Raw genomic sequence first — 20,841 nt, forward strand, 5'->3', positions numbered from 1 at the left:
AAAGGTTTAGCATACTGTACCAGCACAAAATGCAGCCCAGTGTACATTCATTACAGCATTTGTGACTACTCCTTTTCACTGGAAGAAGGGCCTGACCCCACTCCTAGCTTAAATAGGTTGTATGAAGACTGCACTTCTTTCAAAGGGATTTGCATCTAAACTTGGCTAGTGGCCTTCGGCATCATTTTTTTAAAAAGCTTCAATACAGCCATGAAAATTGAACAAGTGTTGCACCAGACAATTCATTTGGGATGCCAGTGATACTATTTAGCCAGCTAGCAGGATCTGTGTGGATACCTGAGGAGCTAGAAATCTCGGTTCTAATATTTGCAAAACGAGAGAATTTTTAGAGGCTGCTGTTGAAAATTTAGCTGTAGATGTCTACTACATAATTCCACAGGGGAAACCAGTAATTGTAGACCAGGGGAGCAGATGGGTGAGTGCTGATTCATGTGCATCTACCAAGCCTATACTTTTTCACCCAAAGTAATGCTGCTCTGCTTTCCTTGTTCTGCAGTCTCTTAATGTTCCTGGCAACGTTTTGCTCATTTTTACAAACATACCAAAAGCACTTTAAAACAAACCCCACCAAGCAAATTAGACAGGGCACTTCATTTGTGCCCTTTGTCTCTGCACAAGATGTGAACAGACCATGTTTAATGCACTTTAGGATGCTCTAGAAGTACAACATGGTTGACCAGTTTTTCCCCTTGCTCTGTTTTCTGTGACTGCTTCCCTGCCTCATCTTCCTGAGGCAGTCAATCTCTTTTCTATCACTCCTGTGTCACCCCAGTAGTAGGGAGAGTCCCCCAAAGAGGCATGTTTTCTTTTCCAATACTGAGGAAGGACATTTCCTGAAAAAAAGATCTTCACACTTCTCTTTCTCCATTTGGCTTCTGCTTGAAACCTCTCCCAGCTCCCCTCCAAACTGGCTTCCTGTTCTAAAGAAGCAATACATAGGGCCTAGGCAGACACAGTTCTTTGGGTAGATGTGATATCTTTTATTAGACTAACTAAAAAGTTGAAAAAATTTATCTTTGCATGCTTCTGGCACAAAGACCCTTCTCTTCAGGCATAGGGAGAGTCTGCCGGTGATGAGTGTGCTCTCCAGGGTAGAAAAGAAGCCAGTATCCAAAATAAATACATAGGGCCTCACACCAGCCTTTGTTTTCACTTTTTCTACTAAGCTTTTTGGGCTTTGTGGTTGTACAACACCTAGCCCAGTGGGATCTTGGGCCATAACAAGACCTCATTCTTGTTACTACAGTACACACAAACAACACCAGTGGGCATGTCTACACATGCTATTAATGCTATAAAGGCTTACTGTACAGCAAAACACTGTGCAGTGAGCTTTCCCTGGGAACATATCTACACGTGCTTCCTGTTGGGAACAAATCTGCTCCCAATAGGAGCATCCCAGCACAGGGCTGTTCCTATCCTCTTCTGGCCCCCTGCAGCAGCCAGGGGGAGCTCTGGGCTTCCCCAGGGTGCTAGCTGGTGGCTGGGAGCGTGGGGCTGGTCCCCATGCACACAAGGCTAGGAGAGCTCTACTGGCTGCAGCGGCAGCTGTCTCCTTACCCTGTACACTGTGCCCAGCAGAGCTTCTCCACACAGCCCGGGGCTGGCCAGGAGCTGTTCTGCTTCTGGGACAGAGAGCTCTCCAATCCCAGCACGGCTTGGCTCCCAGCCCTCCCCAGATCTAAAGTAGTAGCTTCGAGACTTGGCCCAACCTAGTGTCGCCCTGCTTTGCTTGATATTGGGTGTGTCTACACAAGACACATTACTGCACAGTAAACTAATCTACTGCACAGTAAAACATCATCATCTACACATGCACACTGGTTACACATGCATCCTATCCAGGAGTTGAGCAGCACTGGGACTGGGGGGACAGAGAGCTACCCTGACCTGACACTGCTCAGCTCCTGGCTCCATGACGGGACACGGGTAGGCAGTGCACATGTGCAGACAGTGATGCTTCACTGCACAGTAGATTAGTCTCGCGTAGACACACTCAGTATGAAGTAACACAGTGCGACATTGGGTTGGGCCAAATCGCAAAGCTACTACTTTGCAGTGCTCTCATCTTCTGTTCTGACTTATGGCGGTGCTGAGATTTCTGGTTTTGTGCCTTGTCACATGCTAGGGTTTGAAGTGGTGATTTTGGGGAGTCCCTGGGTCACTAGTTGCCTCTGAATGCATGGGACTAGACTTCCCAGCCCAGAAGGCCCCTTCCAGTCCTGTATTCCCATGTTTACTGCGCTGTCACCTAGTCTTTATGCAGGCAGAACCCTCTGATTTCAATGAGGTTTTACTCAGGTACCTGCTTTTCCACTGAGTAAGGATATCAGAAACCAGTCCTGAGTGATAAGCAGCAGTAGCAAGCAAATTCTTAACAAACAAAGAAAGGCCCTGGCTCTTCATAAATATCCTTGAAAATAAAGAAGAGATTAGGAATACAAGGAACGCATTTATTCAGACTCTTGTTAAAAAGCAGTAAAATGTTCAGGCTCAGACACTTTATGAAAGGGACTTTAATGAAAAGGTGCCTTTGCTATAATAGAGATTTTAAAATGATTTTAACTAAAGGAGATTTCAAGATGCGAAGGTAGCACAGTATATAGTGTTTGATTAAAACTGATAAAACCGCTTTGGGGGAGGAGATCGGTGCATGTGAGGCAGCAAAGCAGGCCATCTTAGTGCCCTGGAGAGCAAGTAATCTCGCTGATAAAGTGGAAAGCCATCAGAACTATTCTACCTGCCACAGAAAAACTGGAAGAATCAGAGAAACCAGTCATGGATTTCTGCCATTACCGATGATGAGCTGCCAGAGAAGGTGGCTTCAAAAACTTTCCACCTCCGTCAGCAGTAAAGTGAAAAGTCCTGGATAAATTACTGATCACCTCCCCTCTCTCTCAACCCCAAATTTAAAATTTAAATAAAGCCATCAGTTCCATGTATCCCTTTATCTACCCCAAAGAAAATCCACTAATGATATCCCCCTCCCCTTCCCTTTCCATCAGTCTGCCCACCGTCCAGCTTCAATATGCTAGGTTTCCCCCTCCTCTGGTCCCTTGCTGGAGCTCTCCAAGTGGCTCCCCTTCCTCACAGCTGCAAGTCAAGTCACCTGCAATTGCTGCTGGTTGCAGGAAGGCTGGACAAGACCTCCTGCCATCTGTGCCCACCGCGTGGCTAACTGGGCAGTCAGGGTTTCCTCTGCCATTGGGATGAGAGGTCATTTGAAAAATAGATTTCATAGACATTAGGGCTGGAAGGGACCTCGCAAGATTGAGTCCAGCCCCCTGCCCCAGGGGCAGGAAGTCAGCTGGGGTCACATAATGAGCAAGATAATGCATCCTCCTTGACAGCTGGTGCCTGGGTCTGGAAACTGGGCAGTAATTTTCAGGTCAGGGAACCAGGCTGGTGAGTTGGGGCTGACGGGTCTTGCAGCTCCTTCCCAGCACCAGGTCTTGAGACATTAAGTTGCCAGTGGGCAGGCAGGCACTAGCAGGGAGAGCCCCAGGCTTCATGACTCCAGTTTCCAGAGCGAGGACATGCCCCAGCAGCATGCAGGGGAGGAAGCTAGTAGAGGTAGGTTGTGTGCCCTCAAGGGAAGGGCAGCCTAATTAACAGACCTGGCGCTGAATTTTTTTTTAACACATTTCAAATATTTTATCCCCTTTCCCTTCCCAAGTCCTTCTGCACATCACTTTTTAGTGGAATTACCCAATTTATTTTATTTTTTTTTCAGTAAATAGTGAATTATTTAAGTACTTTGCTTCTGAGGGAGATCAGCCTTTCTCTTTTGAAAGCAAAAAAGGTCACGGGCACCCTCTTCCATTTACTTCGTATTGCTTCAGCAGCCACCAAGTTTATCCTCTTCAGTGATCATTTCAACCCATAATGTAGCTTAGCATCTTCCTATTTATTCGCTAGGAGATGCTGTCTTCTGCATCCTCTGCTGTAGTGTTTTACCCTTTCCACTTTATCTTTTCAAGAAATTCATGCAAATGCCTTCGTTTGTGCCTTTATCTGCAGTGAGATAAATTTGCCATTTGCTAGCCAAAATTTTTAAAGTACCTGGGTTGCTTCTGAGCAACACAGCTACCAAGTACACCTACAAGTTGCTTCTGAGCGTTCATTTATTCATTTTGCTCCTTTTTTTTCACCCTCCTGCAGTGGGGTGGCTTGTATGAAAGGAACACTGACGGAGAATTATCTCTTCCTTTGGAATATATAATTCACTCTGTACTTTGTGTTTTGGCCCAACTTTTTGCCAACTTCTGTAAATCCACATGGTAAACATTTGCAGGTTCATTGTGATTTACCTGCATCTCCCATTGGGTTTTCAGCTGTGACTACATTCCCATGCCCTGCATCAACGTCCAGATATATGGAATTCTCCTTTGCTTCATTGCTGAGTTGGAGGAATTTGTCTTTTCCTCTCTCTAAAACCAGGCATATCAAAGTCCCTCCTTGTCTACTTCTTTTTCTTGCACCAGAAATACCATGTCTTCTTGCATGACGCACTCCCAAGAAAGGTACGCACCTTGTTTTTGAAAGGCAGAATATAGGAAAAAACCTTTTTTTCCAGAGTCATGCCCCAGAGCTGACTGCACACAACAGTTCACTCACCTTCAGCCAGCTCACTGTTCTGCAGGCAACAGTGTTAACTCCAAATTGGCATCAGCTTTTGGTTGCTCAGCCAAAAGCTGCTGCCAATTCAGCAGCGGCTATCATGGCTCGCAGTGGCTCTGAGTACTGGACTCCACTGCTGCCTGCTAGGCACCCCTGCTGCCTGCTAGGCCAGGGAGAAACAACAGCTGTTTTGGAAGCCATTAGAGCTCAGCATCTCTATGCTTCTATTCCAATGAGAAACAATCAGCTCCCTTAAGTAAGATATACACTGCAATTTTTGAGGGTCGATTTTTTTGGAAAAAGATATGCATGATATGTGAGTAAATATGGTATTTCCAACATTCAGCAAGCTTTGTTCTCTTGCCAGGCATATTTTTGGATTTGGATTGCTTGCTTGCTTGCTATTTTGTCCCTCTTCCCTAAAGTTTTGCCTGCTTGCTTTTGATAATTTTGCATTTCTCGCCAGCATAAATTCGCATTTTAACGATCGTATGCTTACTAAACACAGCTGTTCTCCCCACTTTTTATTTATGGGACCTGGTTTGCCTCTTATAGGCAAAGCTTTGTAGCTGCTCAATAAATTGTGTAAGCGACAGCTCCAGAAATGCATCTTTAGTGGTGACTAAATTTGATGTGGTAGCAAGTAAGATAGCCACATCTGCTCCTCCAATCAGAGATCAACGCGCCCCCCCTCCCCCCACACACACACATCAAGACATTCTCATTTTGCTAACACCACCTCTTATTTAAGTTTGCTGTGAGTCTCGTAATGGCAGCTGTTCTTTTCTTAAAGATCAAATTTCTGGAGTCAGGTTACTACTGAGAATCTGAGTTTGCCTCATTTACAATGAACGATTCCAGCAGAGAATCTCTTGAAACATGAATCCTAAACATCCCAACACTAGAGAGCAAACTGAGAGATAAGTACTATGTAAATCCTTGCTCTTTACCCATTCCCCCTCATTTCCCATCTGTTACATACCCCTCCTCTTTAGTTTTGTATTCACCATCCTTTATCAAGTTTTGCCTTGAAAAATATTATTACATCAGAGCAGAGGTGCTCATCCTGTGGCCCACAGGCCAGATCTGGCCCTCAGAGCCGTGTCATCCAGCCTGCAGGGCTCCCCAGGGCCCAGAAGTTTGGTGGTAGGGGAGCAATGGCAGCATTAATCGATGCTCCCCTTTTGCTAAATTTCCAAACCATGGGGACCCCCATGGGCCAGAGAATGTAGCCAGGTGTGTGGGATCAAACCAAGGCATATGGGGTTGGACTGGCATGTGGCCGGAGCCAGGTATGCTGGGATGGCCAGCTCATGACACCTGTGGACTGACCCCACATGAGATCCAGCCATGGACTGACCCCACGCCATTCATTTGGCCCATGGGGCTCCACAGTTGGGCACAGCTGCTCTAGAGAATTACTGTCAAGGTGTTCTGGTCCCGTATGTTTGATTCTTGTTTCCTATCCATTGAAAGGTGTTCCTAGGTTATAGACCAGTATAAAGACCCAGGAGAGTAGCCCCGTCAGCTTCCTTCAGTTCCATCTCCCTTTCTCTTTTTTCACTTGGCCTTGCAAGCACATAGATTAAATTTCCATGCAGATATTCCCACCAAAGTCTATGGACCTACACACTTCAGTAAAATACTTATGTGAATAAGTGTGTGCCTAATCAGAACATTTAAGTTGAAACCTGTTCAGAGCAGGAACCGTTTTTTTTAAACCCATCTGTATACCGCCTCATCTACTTTTTGACTGGCTGAATAAATCACCATCCTAAGCATTTCTTAAACTGTTTTTCCTCCATAGGTCTGTCTGTTCCATGCACTTTGTGATTTGTGAGCTTCCTGACTGCTGTGTATGTTTATTAGTAATATATGCAAGTGTTGAGCGCCTACACTTTACTGGTTTCCCTTTCAGCTCAGTCTTATTGTTCTCTGTTTTAGGGACTGCTTTCTACTGTATTCTTCAGCTTTGTAACCAGGTTCAGTTTTTTTCTTTACACCCTACACAACTCCTAAGAACTCAGTAGCGTCCAGGATTAAGGACAACAAAAAGTCCTTTTTCAAGGACTTTGGGAGCAAGAAGAGGGCACCAGGCAATGTAGGGCCCTGCAAGACACAAACGGTAATCTTGTGGCCACGCCAGACAAGAAAGCTGATATTTTTAACAGATATTTTTAACAGTTTCTTTGCCCCTGTTTTCTTGAACAGGAACCGGGACATCCCTCCTACCAGAGTTAGGGACTATCTCGGGGATAGCTCTGTCAGGCCTTCAGTCAGCGCAGATGTAGTTAGGGATCTTCTGGAAGGGCTAGACATTTTTAAATCTGCAGGTCCAGATGCCCTCCACCCAAGGGTGTTGAGGGAACTGGCAGGGGTCATCACGGACCCCTCGGCCCAGCTGTATGAGCATTCGTGGTCATCTGGCCAGGTGCCGGGGGATTGGAAACTGGCTAATGTAGTCCCAGTTTTCAAGGAAGAGAGGACCCAGGTAATTATAGGCCTGTAAGCCTCACCTCGGTGCTCGGGAAGGTCCTGGAGAGAATCATCAAGGAGCATATCTGTGGGGGCCTGCAGGGGAGATCATGCTCAGGGGCAATCAGCATGGGTTCATCAAAGGCAGGTCCTGCCAGACCAACCTGATTGCCTTTTATGACCAAGTAACGAAATCCTTGCATGATGGTGTCGCTGTGGATGTAGTCTTTCTAGACTTTAAGAAGGCCTTTGACACTGTCTCTCACCCCATTCTCATCAATAAATTAGGCAACTGTGTCATTGATGCCTACACAGTTGGATGGGTAAAAAATTGGCTGATGGGGTGCATCCAGAGAGTAGTGGTGGATGGGTTGTACTCAACCTGGTGAGATGTGAGCAGTGGGGTCCCCCAGGGTTCGGTCCTTGGGCCTGCACTGTTTAACATCTTCATCAGCGGCTTGGACAAGGGGGTGGAAAGCATGCTGTCCAAGTCTGCTGATGACACTAAGATGTGGGGCGAGGTGGGCACACTCAAAGGGAGAGAGAGGCTGCAACTAGATTTAGTCAGACTACAAAAGTGGGCAGATGAGAATAGGATGGGGTTCAACATAGACAAATGCAGGGTGCTGCACCTTGGGAGAAGGAATCTACAGCATACATACAGGCTGGGGAGTTCCCCTCTTGAAAGCACAGAGGTGGAAAGGGATCTTGAAGTCATTATTGACTCCAAGATGAACATGAGCTGCCAATGCCAGACCACAGCCAGCAAGGCCAGCCATACCTTGTCATGCATCCAAAGGTGCATCTCAAGCCGGTCCAGAGAGGTGGATGTTCCCCCTCTATGCGACTTTGGTCAGGCCGCAGTTGGTGTACTGCGTCCAGTACTGGGCACCGCACTTCAAAAGGGATGCGGCCAGCCTGGAGAGGGTTCAGAGGAGGCCACCCACTTGGTGAGAGGGCAGCAGGACAGGCCCTACGAGGAGAGACTGAAGGACCTGAACCTGTTCAGCCTCAGCAAGAGGAGGCTGAGGGGGGACCTGGTGGCTGCCTACAAGCTCATCAGGGGGGATCAACAGCAAATTGGCAGAGCCCTTTTCTCCCCAGCACCACCTGGGGTGACGAGGAACAATGGTAATAACTGATGGAGAATAGATTTAGGTTAGAGATCAGAAGGCAATATTTTACAGTTCGGGTGGCCAAAATCTGGAACCAGCTTCCCAGGGAAGTGGTCCTCGCCCCTACCTTGGGCAAATTCAAGAGGAGGTTGGATGATCACCTGTCTGGGGCCTTGTGAACCCAGCATTCATGGCAGGGGGTCAGGCTAGATGATCTGTTCAGGTCCCTCCTAACCCTAGCTACTATGAAACTATGACTATGTGCAATAGAGTAGGGCAGAAATTGGTCTATAACATTCTTTGCTATTTAGTTAAGGGCACTGAAAACTCTTCAGAGTTGACAACAAAAGCAAGGGGAGGTGGATCCTAGAACCTGTTGCATGTTTTAACCTTGCATGAATGTATGGTGTAATAGTCACTGAATAACATATAGCTTCAACCAGGCTATAATGGAGTTGGAGTAGTTCCATGGACAGGGCCTGGGGTGCAGACGTCTTACAGGAAAATCCCTGAGAATGACCAGACTTGGGTAAAAAGTTTTTATCTAAGGTTTGTGTCTTGTCTTGTGACGGTGGTTTGAGTAGCTGCCTACACAGCCCAAGCCTAGAGAGGAAGTCAATTTGGACCATGCTTCCTATGTGCCTGTGTGCACATGCAGAGTGCAGAGCAAGGTGGGCACTGCACTTGCTTTTACAAATAAACATGGAAGGAAAAACCAGGGATGTATGAGTTTTCTCCAACCCCCATGACTCACCTGTACTATGACCTTGAGCAAATCACTCCTCTGTGCCTCTGACCTTAGCCTTTCTTTCCTGTGTCGATTGTGAGCTCTCTGAAGGGGACGGTCCCTCGCTGTCTGTTCACACAATGATCTCAGCTGGAGCTGCTGTAATGCAGATCATAAAAAATGGAATTTACTACATGGGACATGCTACAAATTATATAGCATTTCATTTAAAAGAAATAAACTGTTTCTAAGGAGGAAGGTGGCAGTTAAATTCCTTGCAGAGCTTCTTAAGGCCAAGGGAGATGACACTTTAACAGCGGCATAACTGATATTTTACGCCAACATAAAACAGAGCAGATTGGCAATGTGAACCCCTATATGAGAGCAATTTTGTCCAATCCAGTGCAATATCCCCAAAAGAATTGGGGGTAAGACGGCAGTGGTGCAGTTATCGTTTATCCACAACTTATCCTGGGGGAACTTTGTTTGTTCAAGGGCAGCTGAATGTGACCTGCTTGCCTCCCACCTGGTGGCAAAGTGCTCTAACAGCTGCCTACAGCATCCCTGGGATAACTGCACATTTGTCCAGCCCAATGTAAGTTATGCTGGGATTCAATGTAAAAAAAGAATATATATGTTACAGTGGTGCAAATGTGGCATCTGTCCAGGCCCAAAATCCATTTCCCGTGATTAGGTGACTGCAGCAGTGTCAAAGCCTCCATACACCTGCCTCCACGAGTGAGTCAGTGGTCCAGGGTACTCAGTGATTTACCTATGAAGGAGAGCTAAAAGATCAGCACTCAAGTGAGTTCTGTTTATGGTTATTGATTTTTTTTAAATAAAAATGAGTAGATAATAAGTGATACATTTGCTGCTTTGTTGTTGTTGAAGCAAAGATGATTCCCTCATTTTCCATTCTTGTTCTGCATTTTTTACTATTCTATAGAGTAATGCCCCCCACTGAAGTAACAGAGTCAGATCTGGTCATTTAGGCAGTTTCATATTTGTTGGTTTATTCATCCCTGCCCCTCTCTTTCCTCTCTTGAATCTGTCTTAGGAAGGATGAGTGCAGAGTTATACAAGTTGGCATCATTTATTAGTGGAGTACAAGACATAAAATTTTAGTAAGTGCCTGCAGCTCTACAACCATAAGTACATTTCCCCCATCATTTCTTCTCTATTCCTCCCTATGCTCCCTTCCCTGGTCATAAATCTGAACCTTAGAGATGAAATCTTGGCTCTGTAGAAATTAATGGGAATTTGGCCATTGGCTTCCATGGGGTTAGGGGATCATCAATGACCTTCAGGCACTGACTCTCACTTACTTTTCAGCACATTCACCCTGCTGCCAGAGCAGAGGAGGTATAATTTACTCTGTGCTAGGGGCCTTATTGTTAATGAGAATTAGACACTTACAGGAGTTTTGTCACTGATCCCAGTGGTTCCAGTTTTGATCCCTAAAAGCAGTATTGCATAAACCAGCAAGGTCCATCTCCAGCTGGTGAAAGCATCTGTAATGTGTTTGGATTTCTGCACCGTGCCCGCAGCTGAACATTTGGTTTTCTTTGTTTCATGGTAATGCTGCATTGTGCTGACAGCTCCAAGATTTGGTCGTCTTCTGTGACCTCCCTCCTGCTCTGTTCTGCGTTTTGTATGAGGCAGAGACACACTCTCCAGCTATCCTGACCCCAACGAGCCCCAGCCTTATGCTTGTTTTAAATTGAAATATCCAAGCGGTATTTCAGCCTCTACTCCCAAACTCACTCTCTGTAAGCCCTCATCTAACACAGACTGCAGTGACTCTCAGGAGACTACTCAAGTATGTGAAGTTAAATGATGTGTTTGCAAGGCTAGGGCCTCGGTGCTTATTTTCCATGTTGTTTCTAGCAAACTCAGTATTGTATTATCTGAAAACTTGGTTATCTCGATAGTGGGACTTCTTAGAAGTAATTTGTGCCTCTAACAAGAAAAAAAATGGCCACAGTTTAGATAGAGATCTGTACTGTACTGAAGTGCATCTTTTTATCTGTTTGTCTCTGCCTCCAACCAATTTCCTTGCCCAGTCCAAAATTATCTTTTATGTTCTTCCTGATAACCCAATGTTAATCTGCTATTCAGTAATGTAGAAAGCTACAGCTGTATCATCAAAACAGTGGTAATGTCTTTATATCATAAAAGCCAAGGTTTAGAATCAATGTTATGTCACAAATATCAGCACTACTGCAGCCATAAAGCTTTGATCTAAAATAGATCATCCTGATTTTTGAGGGCACCTTATTTTGCAAAATGTGCCACCAAAAATGACAAGTCGAATACAAAATGATTATTTGCCAGAATTAAAATTACACATAATTAATCACCTTGATGAATGTTAGGACACTCACTTCCTGGGAAGCCAACTGGCAGGCCTCAAAGAGGCTGGGATGCCGGCTGAACTGGAGACTCTACAAAGAATACTTGCTTGGCAGGGAATAGCTAAGACATCCTCCAAAGCCTGCCATGCCTCGCTGAGCTAGGCAGGGGTCCTTTATGCTCTGAAACTCCTTTATCTGTATGGTTGTGGGGTCACAGCCCCTTTTCAAATCAGAGGTGTTTGAATAAGAGGTTGCCTAGGGTTGTGTCCACTTTGGAGACCCTAGTTATGGGAGCTGTGAGAACTGAATAGCTTGAACCAGACGCCATGCTCTTTAGTGGCCAAGAGGAGACATGAACATGTAGCAATTTGCATCCTATTTCTGACTCTACTCTTATGTGAATCTGAACAACCCACTTAATCGTTTTGTACCCTTCTGTAGCTATGTCAGTGCTACAGACCTCCAAGCTAGCTTTAAACTCACTAACTCAGGTATTACCAGTCATAAAAAAAAGGATTTTTTTTGTCCTCTCCTATTTCTACGTGTGTCAGGGTTTGGGGACTTTGTGTGGGGGTGGGGGAGGGGGTCACCTTCCTCAGAAGTATTGAGGAGTATTTTGACAGTATTTTGACAGCCAGTGCTCATACTGAGATTAAAACACTTAGGTTCCTGGCTTGAGGGTCTTGCCCCTCCATTCATGGTCAGGCCAATCACTACATTTGGGGTCAGGAAGGAATTTTACCCCATGGTCAGACTGGTATGGATGGTGGGAGTTTTTGCCTTCCTCTATAGCAGTGGGTGTGACCCACTTCCTTGGATCCCAAGTGTATTTTAACAACCCTTGCAGCAGCAGGACATTGGCTGCCAGTGTCCCCTTCCCTTACTCTATACCAGTTAGGGTGCTATGCCTTGTGGTTTTGTGACAGGGTTGACTGTGTAGTGGTAGAGATAAATTAGCTAAGCCTATTTATGAGATGCTGTGGATAGGGCTGATACTGCTTCAGGCAGGGGGTTGGACTAGACAACCTCCAGAAGTCCCTGCCAGCCCTACTTTTCTATGAGTCTAGCTATGGCATCACAGAGATCAGTGCAGGATGCAAAACTTACCTCCTCCACCCTCCAAAACCAGGGTAAGCACTTGGGTGGTTGGCTTGTGCTAAGTGCTTTGCTGCCGCAGCTGCTGCTAACAATTTAGTAGCTCAGGGGTGTCTACACAATACTATAGTCATTCTTGTGACCGTGGTGTATATGCACCTTATTCAAGGAGGCTGCTGTTACTTTGGGCTCTCCATACGAGAAGAAGAATGCACATTCTTTTAATGAATCTGTATCCAGTACATTGCTTTGCGCAGAAGCCTACATCATCATTTTTGTCTTTAAGCTTCAAATTGGAAGTGCACTCCCAAGTGTCCTTTTCACAGAAGTATTACTCTTCCACTAAAGCTTCTACTATAGACTATTTGCTACAGTGAATGCAAAAATAGGGTTTCTGCCAATAATCTAATGACCACATTTCTATTTCAGGTCCTGTTTGTTCCCCAACACTGGTGGCACTATGTAGAATCCATTGACCCCATCACTATCAGCATCAACTCCTGGATTGAACTGGTACTTTCCTTTTTAAGTCATTGCTATGCAGGACTTCAATTTAAACACATGATATATCAAGTAATAAGCCTACTGGTTAACAATAAATAACGCTGCCCCAGATCGGGTGACCTCATGAGCCATTTTAAAGTGGTTTATTATTATAATCATTTTACATTTACATACTCCCTTTCATCCTGAGGGATCCCAAAATGCTTTACAGATTTGCGTTTTATACAAGGATCATTTATCACCCACCACCCACTACTCAAATGCAGCTATTCTGGGCCAGTAACATTAAAACCATCATTTGGATTTCCTGGTATGTTTTTAGTAGGGGAAAATGGAGAGGGAGGAAATTAATGTCTCCAAGAAAATCTGCAAAGGGGAATCAACCAAGGCAGAAAATTAATACAATTCTGCCCTTGAGAAAAACACTTTAATTGTGGATCCATTATTCTGTTCTTTCTCCACATCTTCCTTGCTGGACTAAAACAAGCCTTGAGTGGGCTAAGTTTAAATCTTCCTTTTCTTGAGCAGTTTTAGCCCCATCAGGCTTGCTGAGGAAGGGAGGAAGGTACCTTCCTAAAAACATGCTCTTTCCTAACTAAGGGTTTGAAGGCTCATGTACTCATATCTACCTCTGTTCAGCAGAGCCCATGCATGTACATAAGCTCAACTTAAAAAAAAGTAATTAAAGTTCATAGTTAGTGTTAATGTGTGCTTTAAGCATGTGCTTTGCCATATGTCATGGAACTAAGCATGTTTTTAACATCAAAGACATGATTAAGCACTTGCTAAATCAGGGCCTGAATGCCAAACAATATTAATGCTGTAGAGCATGGGTTATATGGAAAGTGTCAGTTGATGTTTCTGTGTGGGTTTGATTGGGTTTGGGTTAGATTTTCTCATTAACTAATCTTAGTTCATTTCTGCTCTCTTTAATCCTGGATTTTTACAGTGCACGTTACCCACTATGTGTGCGGTGGCTCCAGTGAAAGTGTCCCACTTCCCCCTGCCCCTCCAAAGGTTTTCAAACATAAATCATGTTACCATTAACAATAACTGGATATAAAATACTACTGAGTGGGCCTAGAAAGATGCATCACTAAAATGCCTTCCTCTAACAGCTCTACTGGAATAGAAATCTGTAGGGAGCAGAATGATAGCAGACACAATAGGCACAAAACTGTGTTGGGTCACATGAGCCCAGCCTTTGCTGCTGGGGCCAAGTAGAGGGATGTGAACCTGGGTGAACCTTCGTGTAAGGGTATTAGGTTAAAAGAACAATATATAGCAGCCCTACCCCAGTTTCTTACAGAGCCCCAAGTATAAATAGGGTCATGCCAGGACTAGTGAAAGCATCAAGGAGCACCCTGCATTGTACTGATTCTGGACAAGCAGGCTAGCCCATAAGCAGCCGTTGAAGGCTTCCATAAATGTGTGCCCCTTCTGCACAGTGTTAACAGAAGTGTGTAATTCAGGCTATGAACTGCACCTGTCAGGAGGTTTGTGTCAGGCCTGTTTCACTCACAAATGCAAGAACTGGCTCCACAACACAGCTTCAAAAGAAGGGCATGCAAGAGCTCCGTTTGCATAGGACAGTCTCCACACCTTTGCATAGGACAGTCTGCCGGGGGACAGGAGTTGTGAGTTTGAAACCCTTCAGGCTGAGGCAGGCCCAGACCCCAGGTCCCTCATTCCTGGGTAAATGTTCTAGCCAAGAAGCTATTACTAATACTTCATCCTCGCTCTGTCCATGCTTTGGGACTGGGACCAGGACTGCTGTGCTTTGTGCTGAGCTCCCTGCTCCTGTGGCATGTCAGAGAATACCTACCCATTCGTGCCTAAATCCCCTGGGAGGCCTAGTTTGTGAATCCCAAAGGGTCTTATATGTGAAATAGCCACCGAGAGGCTCAGCTTTTGCAAAATGGCAGCTTTTCTGGGCGTGTGCAGGAGCAGAACCTCAGGAAATTTTTGCCAGAAGAGTCAAGTATCTACCCTTCAGACACCTAAGCAGCTAGGCATGGAGAAGCAGGGGTTTGTAGATCACTCTTGGACTCAAGCATCTTAGTTCCACCTTAGTTACGTGTAGGCGCTAAATTTTTTTTTAGATGTGGCCCTGAGCGACAGGGATAGTTGTTGGCTGTACTTTGTGTTTCCTTTCCTGTACTGCTTTCTGATTCTGTTCCCTACCACTGCAGTACAATGGAGACAAATCCTGAAGCTTCCCTAAAGCAGAGCTCTCACTAATGACAATCACAGTCTTCTTGGCGTGCGGGGGCTGCCGGATTTTTCCTAATCTGTTACCCAGAATTAACCCCCCTCCCTTCCTAAAGCAAAATGAATTACTTCAGCTAATAAGTAGATTGTGCAGCAGTGTTTAACCTTAGAAAGTACTGCATGTAATCATTGTGGCACAGGTGACAGTTGATTACAGCCTATTATCCCTGCAGATGACAGCAACATTACTTTTACATGTTGGGTAATCCATCTATAAAAATAATGCGTGACATGGGCGCTAAAACATAATATTGAGAACATTCCCATTACCAATTCAATCAGTTCTCTCACTGGCAGCCGTTAACAGCTGCTTTCATTTTGACAGATGTGTGTCATGCCAGCATTTATAGTCCTAGCGATAGCATTAATTATTTTGCCAAGATTCTGAATAAGTATAGAAGTTTTAATTTGTTTGCAGTGTAATATAAGAGATTCAAGCCTTGCTTCCTAGAGAGCTAAGTCATGTGGTCAGTGCAGCCCTCATATTAAGCACAGCAGGACACATCCTTAGAGTGCAACACCTTGAAAAATATTTACTGGATCCACATATAGCAATGATGCTGTCAGTTTGGGGAGGATCTTGTTATGAAAAGAAGCTGATAAACGGATTCAGATAGTCCCATAACAATCCCCGCCCCTGCATCTCCTCATCGCACATGCACAACCCCAGCAGCAGTATCTTGTCTAACTAGTACTGCACGTTCTCCTCTGAGAAGCCAAGTTGCATTATTGCCTTTAGCACCCTTCCCAGCCAGGCTTGCATAACACATATTGATTATTCATTACCCAAAGCAGCATTTCATCATTTGTAGCTGCCTGTTTACTTATGTTACGCTGACATTTCTTCCAAAACCCAGCTTTCCTTCAAAAAGCCCAAGAGAATCCAGAACTGTGGATCCTGTTCTGATGCACCCACGCCTACAACATCTAAAGGCTAAGCCTCACCCCACACCCTAATTAAAGCTTCCTTACTTCCTCTCCAGACCTAAGAAATTCTGGTAAATAGAAGGTAGAGACTTTGAATTGTCTCGTACATTTATATCTTTATCTGTTCTAATCTCCCAAAGTAGCCTGTGTGCACCTGCCCAAGGGAAGGAGGGAGAAGCAAGGTCTCCAACACGAAAGAATCAATTCCTTATGACTTATTTTTAGTTCTGACAAGCACATCAGCATCCTTCATTAGAGGAAACATTTGTTTTCTCTCTCTTCTGTTGTCTGCAGCAGTACGAGCAGGCGTGTGCTGCTGTTGCATGACATGCTTCCTAGGAATTGGTTTTGTGCCTTAATAGTGCCTGAAGCATTTGACATCTCGCTGTAACATCCTCTGTGCATTTTAAGTGCTTAAATTATTTTAAAAATGTTCTTGTGTTCCTTGCTAAGGAGAGGAGCTGTGTTCTAGTCTTAAATTAGACACTGGCATTGCACAGTATGATTTCAGATCCAGTTAACAAAGCACTAACAAGGGGAAGGGGTACATGTGGGAGCCCATGCCTTCAACCTAGTAAAGGGGCACCTGGAGGGGTTGGATGTATTTAGGTCAACAGGCCCTGATGATCTTCATCCTGGGGTACTTAGGGAATGAGCTGGAGTCATAGCGGATCCACTGACACAACAGTTTGGGCACTCATGGCCATCAGGTCAGGTCCGGAGGATTGGAAAAGGGCCAGTGTGGTCCCTATTTTCAAGAAGAGGAGAAAGGAGGAACCAGGTAACTATAGGCCAGTTAGCTTCACCTCTATCCTGGGCAAGACCTTTGAGAAAATTGTTAAGGATCCCATTTGTGGGGGACCAGCGGGTAAAACAATGCTAAGGGGCAACCAGCATGGGTTCATAGCAGGCAGATCCTGCCTGACTAACCTGGTTTCTTTCTATGACCGGGTCACAAAATGCTTGGAGGAAGGAATAGCGGTAGATGTTATTTAGTTAGATTTTAAAAAGGGCCTTTGACACAGTGTCACACCCAGTTCTTATAAATAAACTAAACAGTGGCAATGTAGATTATTACACAGGGGATGCACCCAGCAAGTGGTGGTGGATGGGTCGGTCTCTACCTGGAGAAATGTGGGCAGCAGAGTCCCCCAAGGCTGTGTCCTGGGACCGGTACCATTCAATATCTTCGTTACTGACTTGGACGAGGGAGTAGAAAGCACCCTGTCCAAGTTTTCAGACAACACCCAACTATAGGGGGAGGTACACGAACTGGAGGGCAGGGGGTGAATTCAGATGGATATGGACAGGCTGGGGAATTGGGCAGAACAGAACAGGATGCAGTTTAGCAAGGACAAGTGCTGTGTGTTGCACCTGGGGGAAAGAATCATCAGCACTCCTACAGCCGGGGAGGCACCACTCTAAATAGCATGACTGCGGACAGGGATCTCGGAGTCGTAGTTGACTCCAAAATGAACATGAGTCACCAACGTGATGAAGTAATAAGTAAAGCTAACTGCACCCTTTCTTGCATAAGTAGGTACATCACAAACAGGTCCAGGGAGGCGATACTTCCCCTCTATGTGGCATTGGTCAGGCCACAGGTGGAGCACGGCTTCCAGTTTTGGGTGCCGCACTTCAAGAGGGATGTAGATAACCTGGAAGGGGTTCAGAGGAGGGCCACCCGTCTAGCTAAAGGCCTACAAGAAAAACCCTACAAGGACCAGGTGAGGGACCTGAATCTCTTCAGCCTCCGCAAGAGGAGGTGGAGAGGTGATCTTGTGGCCATCTACAAACTCATTGGGGGGGACAGCAGGGAATAGGGGATATGATGTTTACCAGGGTGCCCATCGGGGTAACTAGAAACAGTGGCCACAAACTGAAGGAGAGCAAATTCAGAGTGGACATCAGGAAAAAATTCTTTGCAGCGAGGGTTGCCAAAATACAGAATACGCTTCCAAGGGAGGTGGTGCTGTCCCCTCCCTTGCAGGTATTTAAAAGGAGATTGGACAAACACCTGGCTGAGGTCACCTGACCCCAGCACTCTTTCTTGCCCAGGGCAGGGGGTCGGACTTGATGATCTAATAGGTCCGTTCCCACCCTAAAATCTATGAAACTTCCTTAATCGGGTAAGTCAGTGGGACCTCCCTTGAGAGCCACCTTGCTGGCTTCAAAAAGGTCCTTCTAAACTAAATAAGTATTTTCAAGTGAAGGCCCTTACTTTGGTTATTTCCAAGGCCCCCAGGCTTTCCACAGGCTTCTAAGATGCTACCAGTCCTCCAATTTATCTTCCTGTTTTCTTGGGATAGGATGCAGATCATGAAGCCCGTGTGGAAGAGGCAATAACTCGAACACTTGTATGTGCCATAAAATCTGCAGAACACCCTGACAGTGCAGGCGCCTGGCTAAATCCTACAGAAGTAAGCTCTCTTTTGTTTCCATTAGCAGTGATAGCCTCGAGTTACTGACATTTTGCTTAACTTACTGAGAGTCATCTTTGCCCATAAAAGAAATCTGTAAGTGCCTTTTGTGTAGTAAAGAATGTCCCAGAGAAGATAATGACTGAAAAGAAATGTACTTTTTTAGTTATGTCATTCTATTTGCTTTAGGTCGAGGCCACATCGCATGAAATCAATCTTCAGTACTTAAACGGAGCTATGTCTGCATATTTGGAATATCAGAAGGCCGGTGTGTTACAACACAGATATCCCAGCAGGCATCGTACAGAGCGAACGATGAGCGCTTCATGCAAAAGGAGGAAAACGCAAGTAATGGCCGAACCAGAGGACAACAAAGAAGCTGATTTTCCAACAGGTAAAACAGAAGAGGAGCTGAAAATACTTTTTGGGCCACATCTTATTCAAGTTTTGCCAGCATCTCAAGAAACAAGCTCGACAGGAGTCAGAGTAGTTGAAAGTGACCATAGAGAACTGATCAGCGAAAATGAAGGAGGACATTTTGGAAAATTACACTGCACTGGAAAGCAATCCATAATGAGCAACGACTATGAAACACTAGCAGATCCAATGCGTTCAGACACCAGCGCAAACCCATCACAAACAACCATTTCTACAAACGATTTGCTGGATTGTTTGGTTAATCCACAAGTCATCAGCTTAGTGACTCATCTCCTGCTGGAGAAAGCAAGAGTTTGATATCAAAGTACTGTACATTTCTGAAATGAAAAAAATAAATAAAATAGCAGACTTCTTACCCTCACTTGTAATTGAATAGAGGGTGGTGGATGTAGGCATGCTCCAGACCAGCACAACATTTCCAAAGGGCTAAGTGAGAGTGAAAATGCAACAGGGAAGGATTTCTCAGAGTGATATCTTTTATTGGACTAACTATGTAGTTGGGATAAAGTGAGACAAGCTTTTGAATGAAAATGAGCATTTGAATGAAATGGGATAAAAGCAATGGGAACATATATCCATGCCCTAAAGCATCCATCAGCATTACAAAAACAATAGTACTGTCCCTTAATCAGGTTATATCAGGATTTCTGTTTGTATTATATCTTATATCCGGGGTTAGCAACCCCTGGTACACATGCCAGAGCATGGCACATGAGGCCATTTTGTTTGGCATGCCAAAGCTGGTCCGGGTCTGGGCAGCTGCCACTGGCCACGGAGCCCAAGCTGCTCTCAGCAGGCAGCGGAGAGGCTGCAAGCCCTGTTGCAAGCAGCCGAGGCTTCACGGCAGGCAGCAGCTGGCCAGAGTCTGGGTTGGATGTGGCAGGCAGCCGGGAGGCTGCAACTGGTGCACTGCGGTCCAAAGCCCTGGCCCAATGCCATGGATGGCAGCAGCTGCATGTACACATTGAGGTGCATGGTGGGGAAGGATCCTGAGCTGTGCAACCCCAGCCCCTTCCCTGCTGTGTGCCCTGTGATGCACGTGCAGCCATTGCTGGCCACAACAGGGCTCCAGACCCTGGTGCAGCCACTTGCAGGCTCTTGGCTGCCTGCTGCAAGCAGCCCAGCTTTCTGGTAGTTGGCAGGAGCCTGCCCAGAGCCTGGGCTGCTTGTAGCAGGCAGATGCACTGGGGTGCAGAGCCCCAGCCCGACCCATTACTGGCAGCGATTGCACACGCACCTCAGAGAACACAGCAAGGAAGGGGTAGGGGCTGCGCTGCCACAACAAGGATCAGGCCCCTTATGGCTGCTCTGCCATTCACCCCTGGTGCACCAGCATCTTCAAAGCCCAGGCTGTGCAGTTTTGGGGCTCTTGACCCAAAAGCGTTGCCAACCTGTCTGATATCTTAAGTAATCCTACAGCTTTGTACTTCAGTGAACCTACCCTAGGTATGCAGAAGCTCAGGTGACTTGGGGCATGTACAAAAACAGGTGGTGGAGAGGCATGAGTCAGACCAGAGGCATAATGACACGGCTGGGCACCCAGGCAGCTGTCCCACACAGAGGCTGCTGAGGCTATTGTGTGCCTGCAGTTGCACCTTTTTTTTCCACTCCTGCACCCCCACATCAGTGCCCGGGGTGGTTTCCCCAGTGGCTCAACCCTTCTTATGCCACTGAGTCATAAAGCGAAACCAGGAGTGTGCCTGGACAACATCTTGGTAGGAGGCAAACATGTACGCTCTGGGTGAACACCAGTACTTGGTCATGGGACCCCCGGATGCTGACACAGGGAGAATCCTGCAAAATGCAGCAACTGTGGGGGATGAAGGTGGGCTGTGACCTCCCCGTGAAGAGGCCCAGCAGTGTCTGGCATTTTA

General features: G+C 45.8%; 1 protein-coding gene across 1 annotated transcript in view; it reads left to right on the plus strand.

Moving 5' to 3' along the window:
- HSPBAP1 (HSPB1 associated protein 1) overlaps nt 1-19,322 on the plus strand; it is a 67,293-nt gene extending 47,971 nt beyond the window's left edge. The window contains 5 exon segments of the mRNA XM_059727481.1: nt 12,837-12,920; nt 18,419-18,529; nt 18,719-18,784; nt 18,787-18,908; nt 18,910-19,322. Coding sequence (XP_059583464.1) covers nt 12,837-12,920; nt 18,419-18,529; nt 18,719-18,784; nt 18,787-18,908; nt 18,910-19,264 — 738 coding nt within the window. The 3' untranslated portion in view covers nt 19,265-19,322.
- The last annotated feature ends 1,519 nt before the right edge of the window (nt 19,323-20,841 follow it).

The sequence above is a fragment of the Alligator mississippiensis genome, chromosome 4 (genome assembly GCF_030867095.1).
Source record: "Alligator mississippiensis isolate rAllMis1 chromosome 4, rAllMis1, whole genome shotgun sequence".
NCBI lineage: Eukaryota > Metazoa > Chordata > Crocodylia > Alligatoridae > Alligator > Alligator mississippiensis.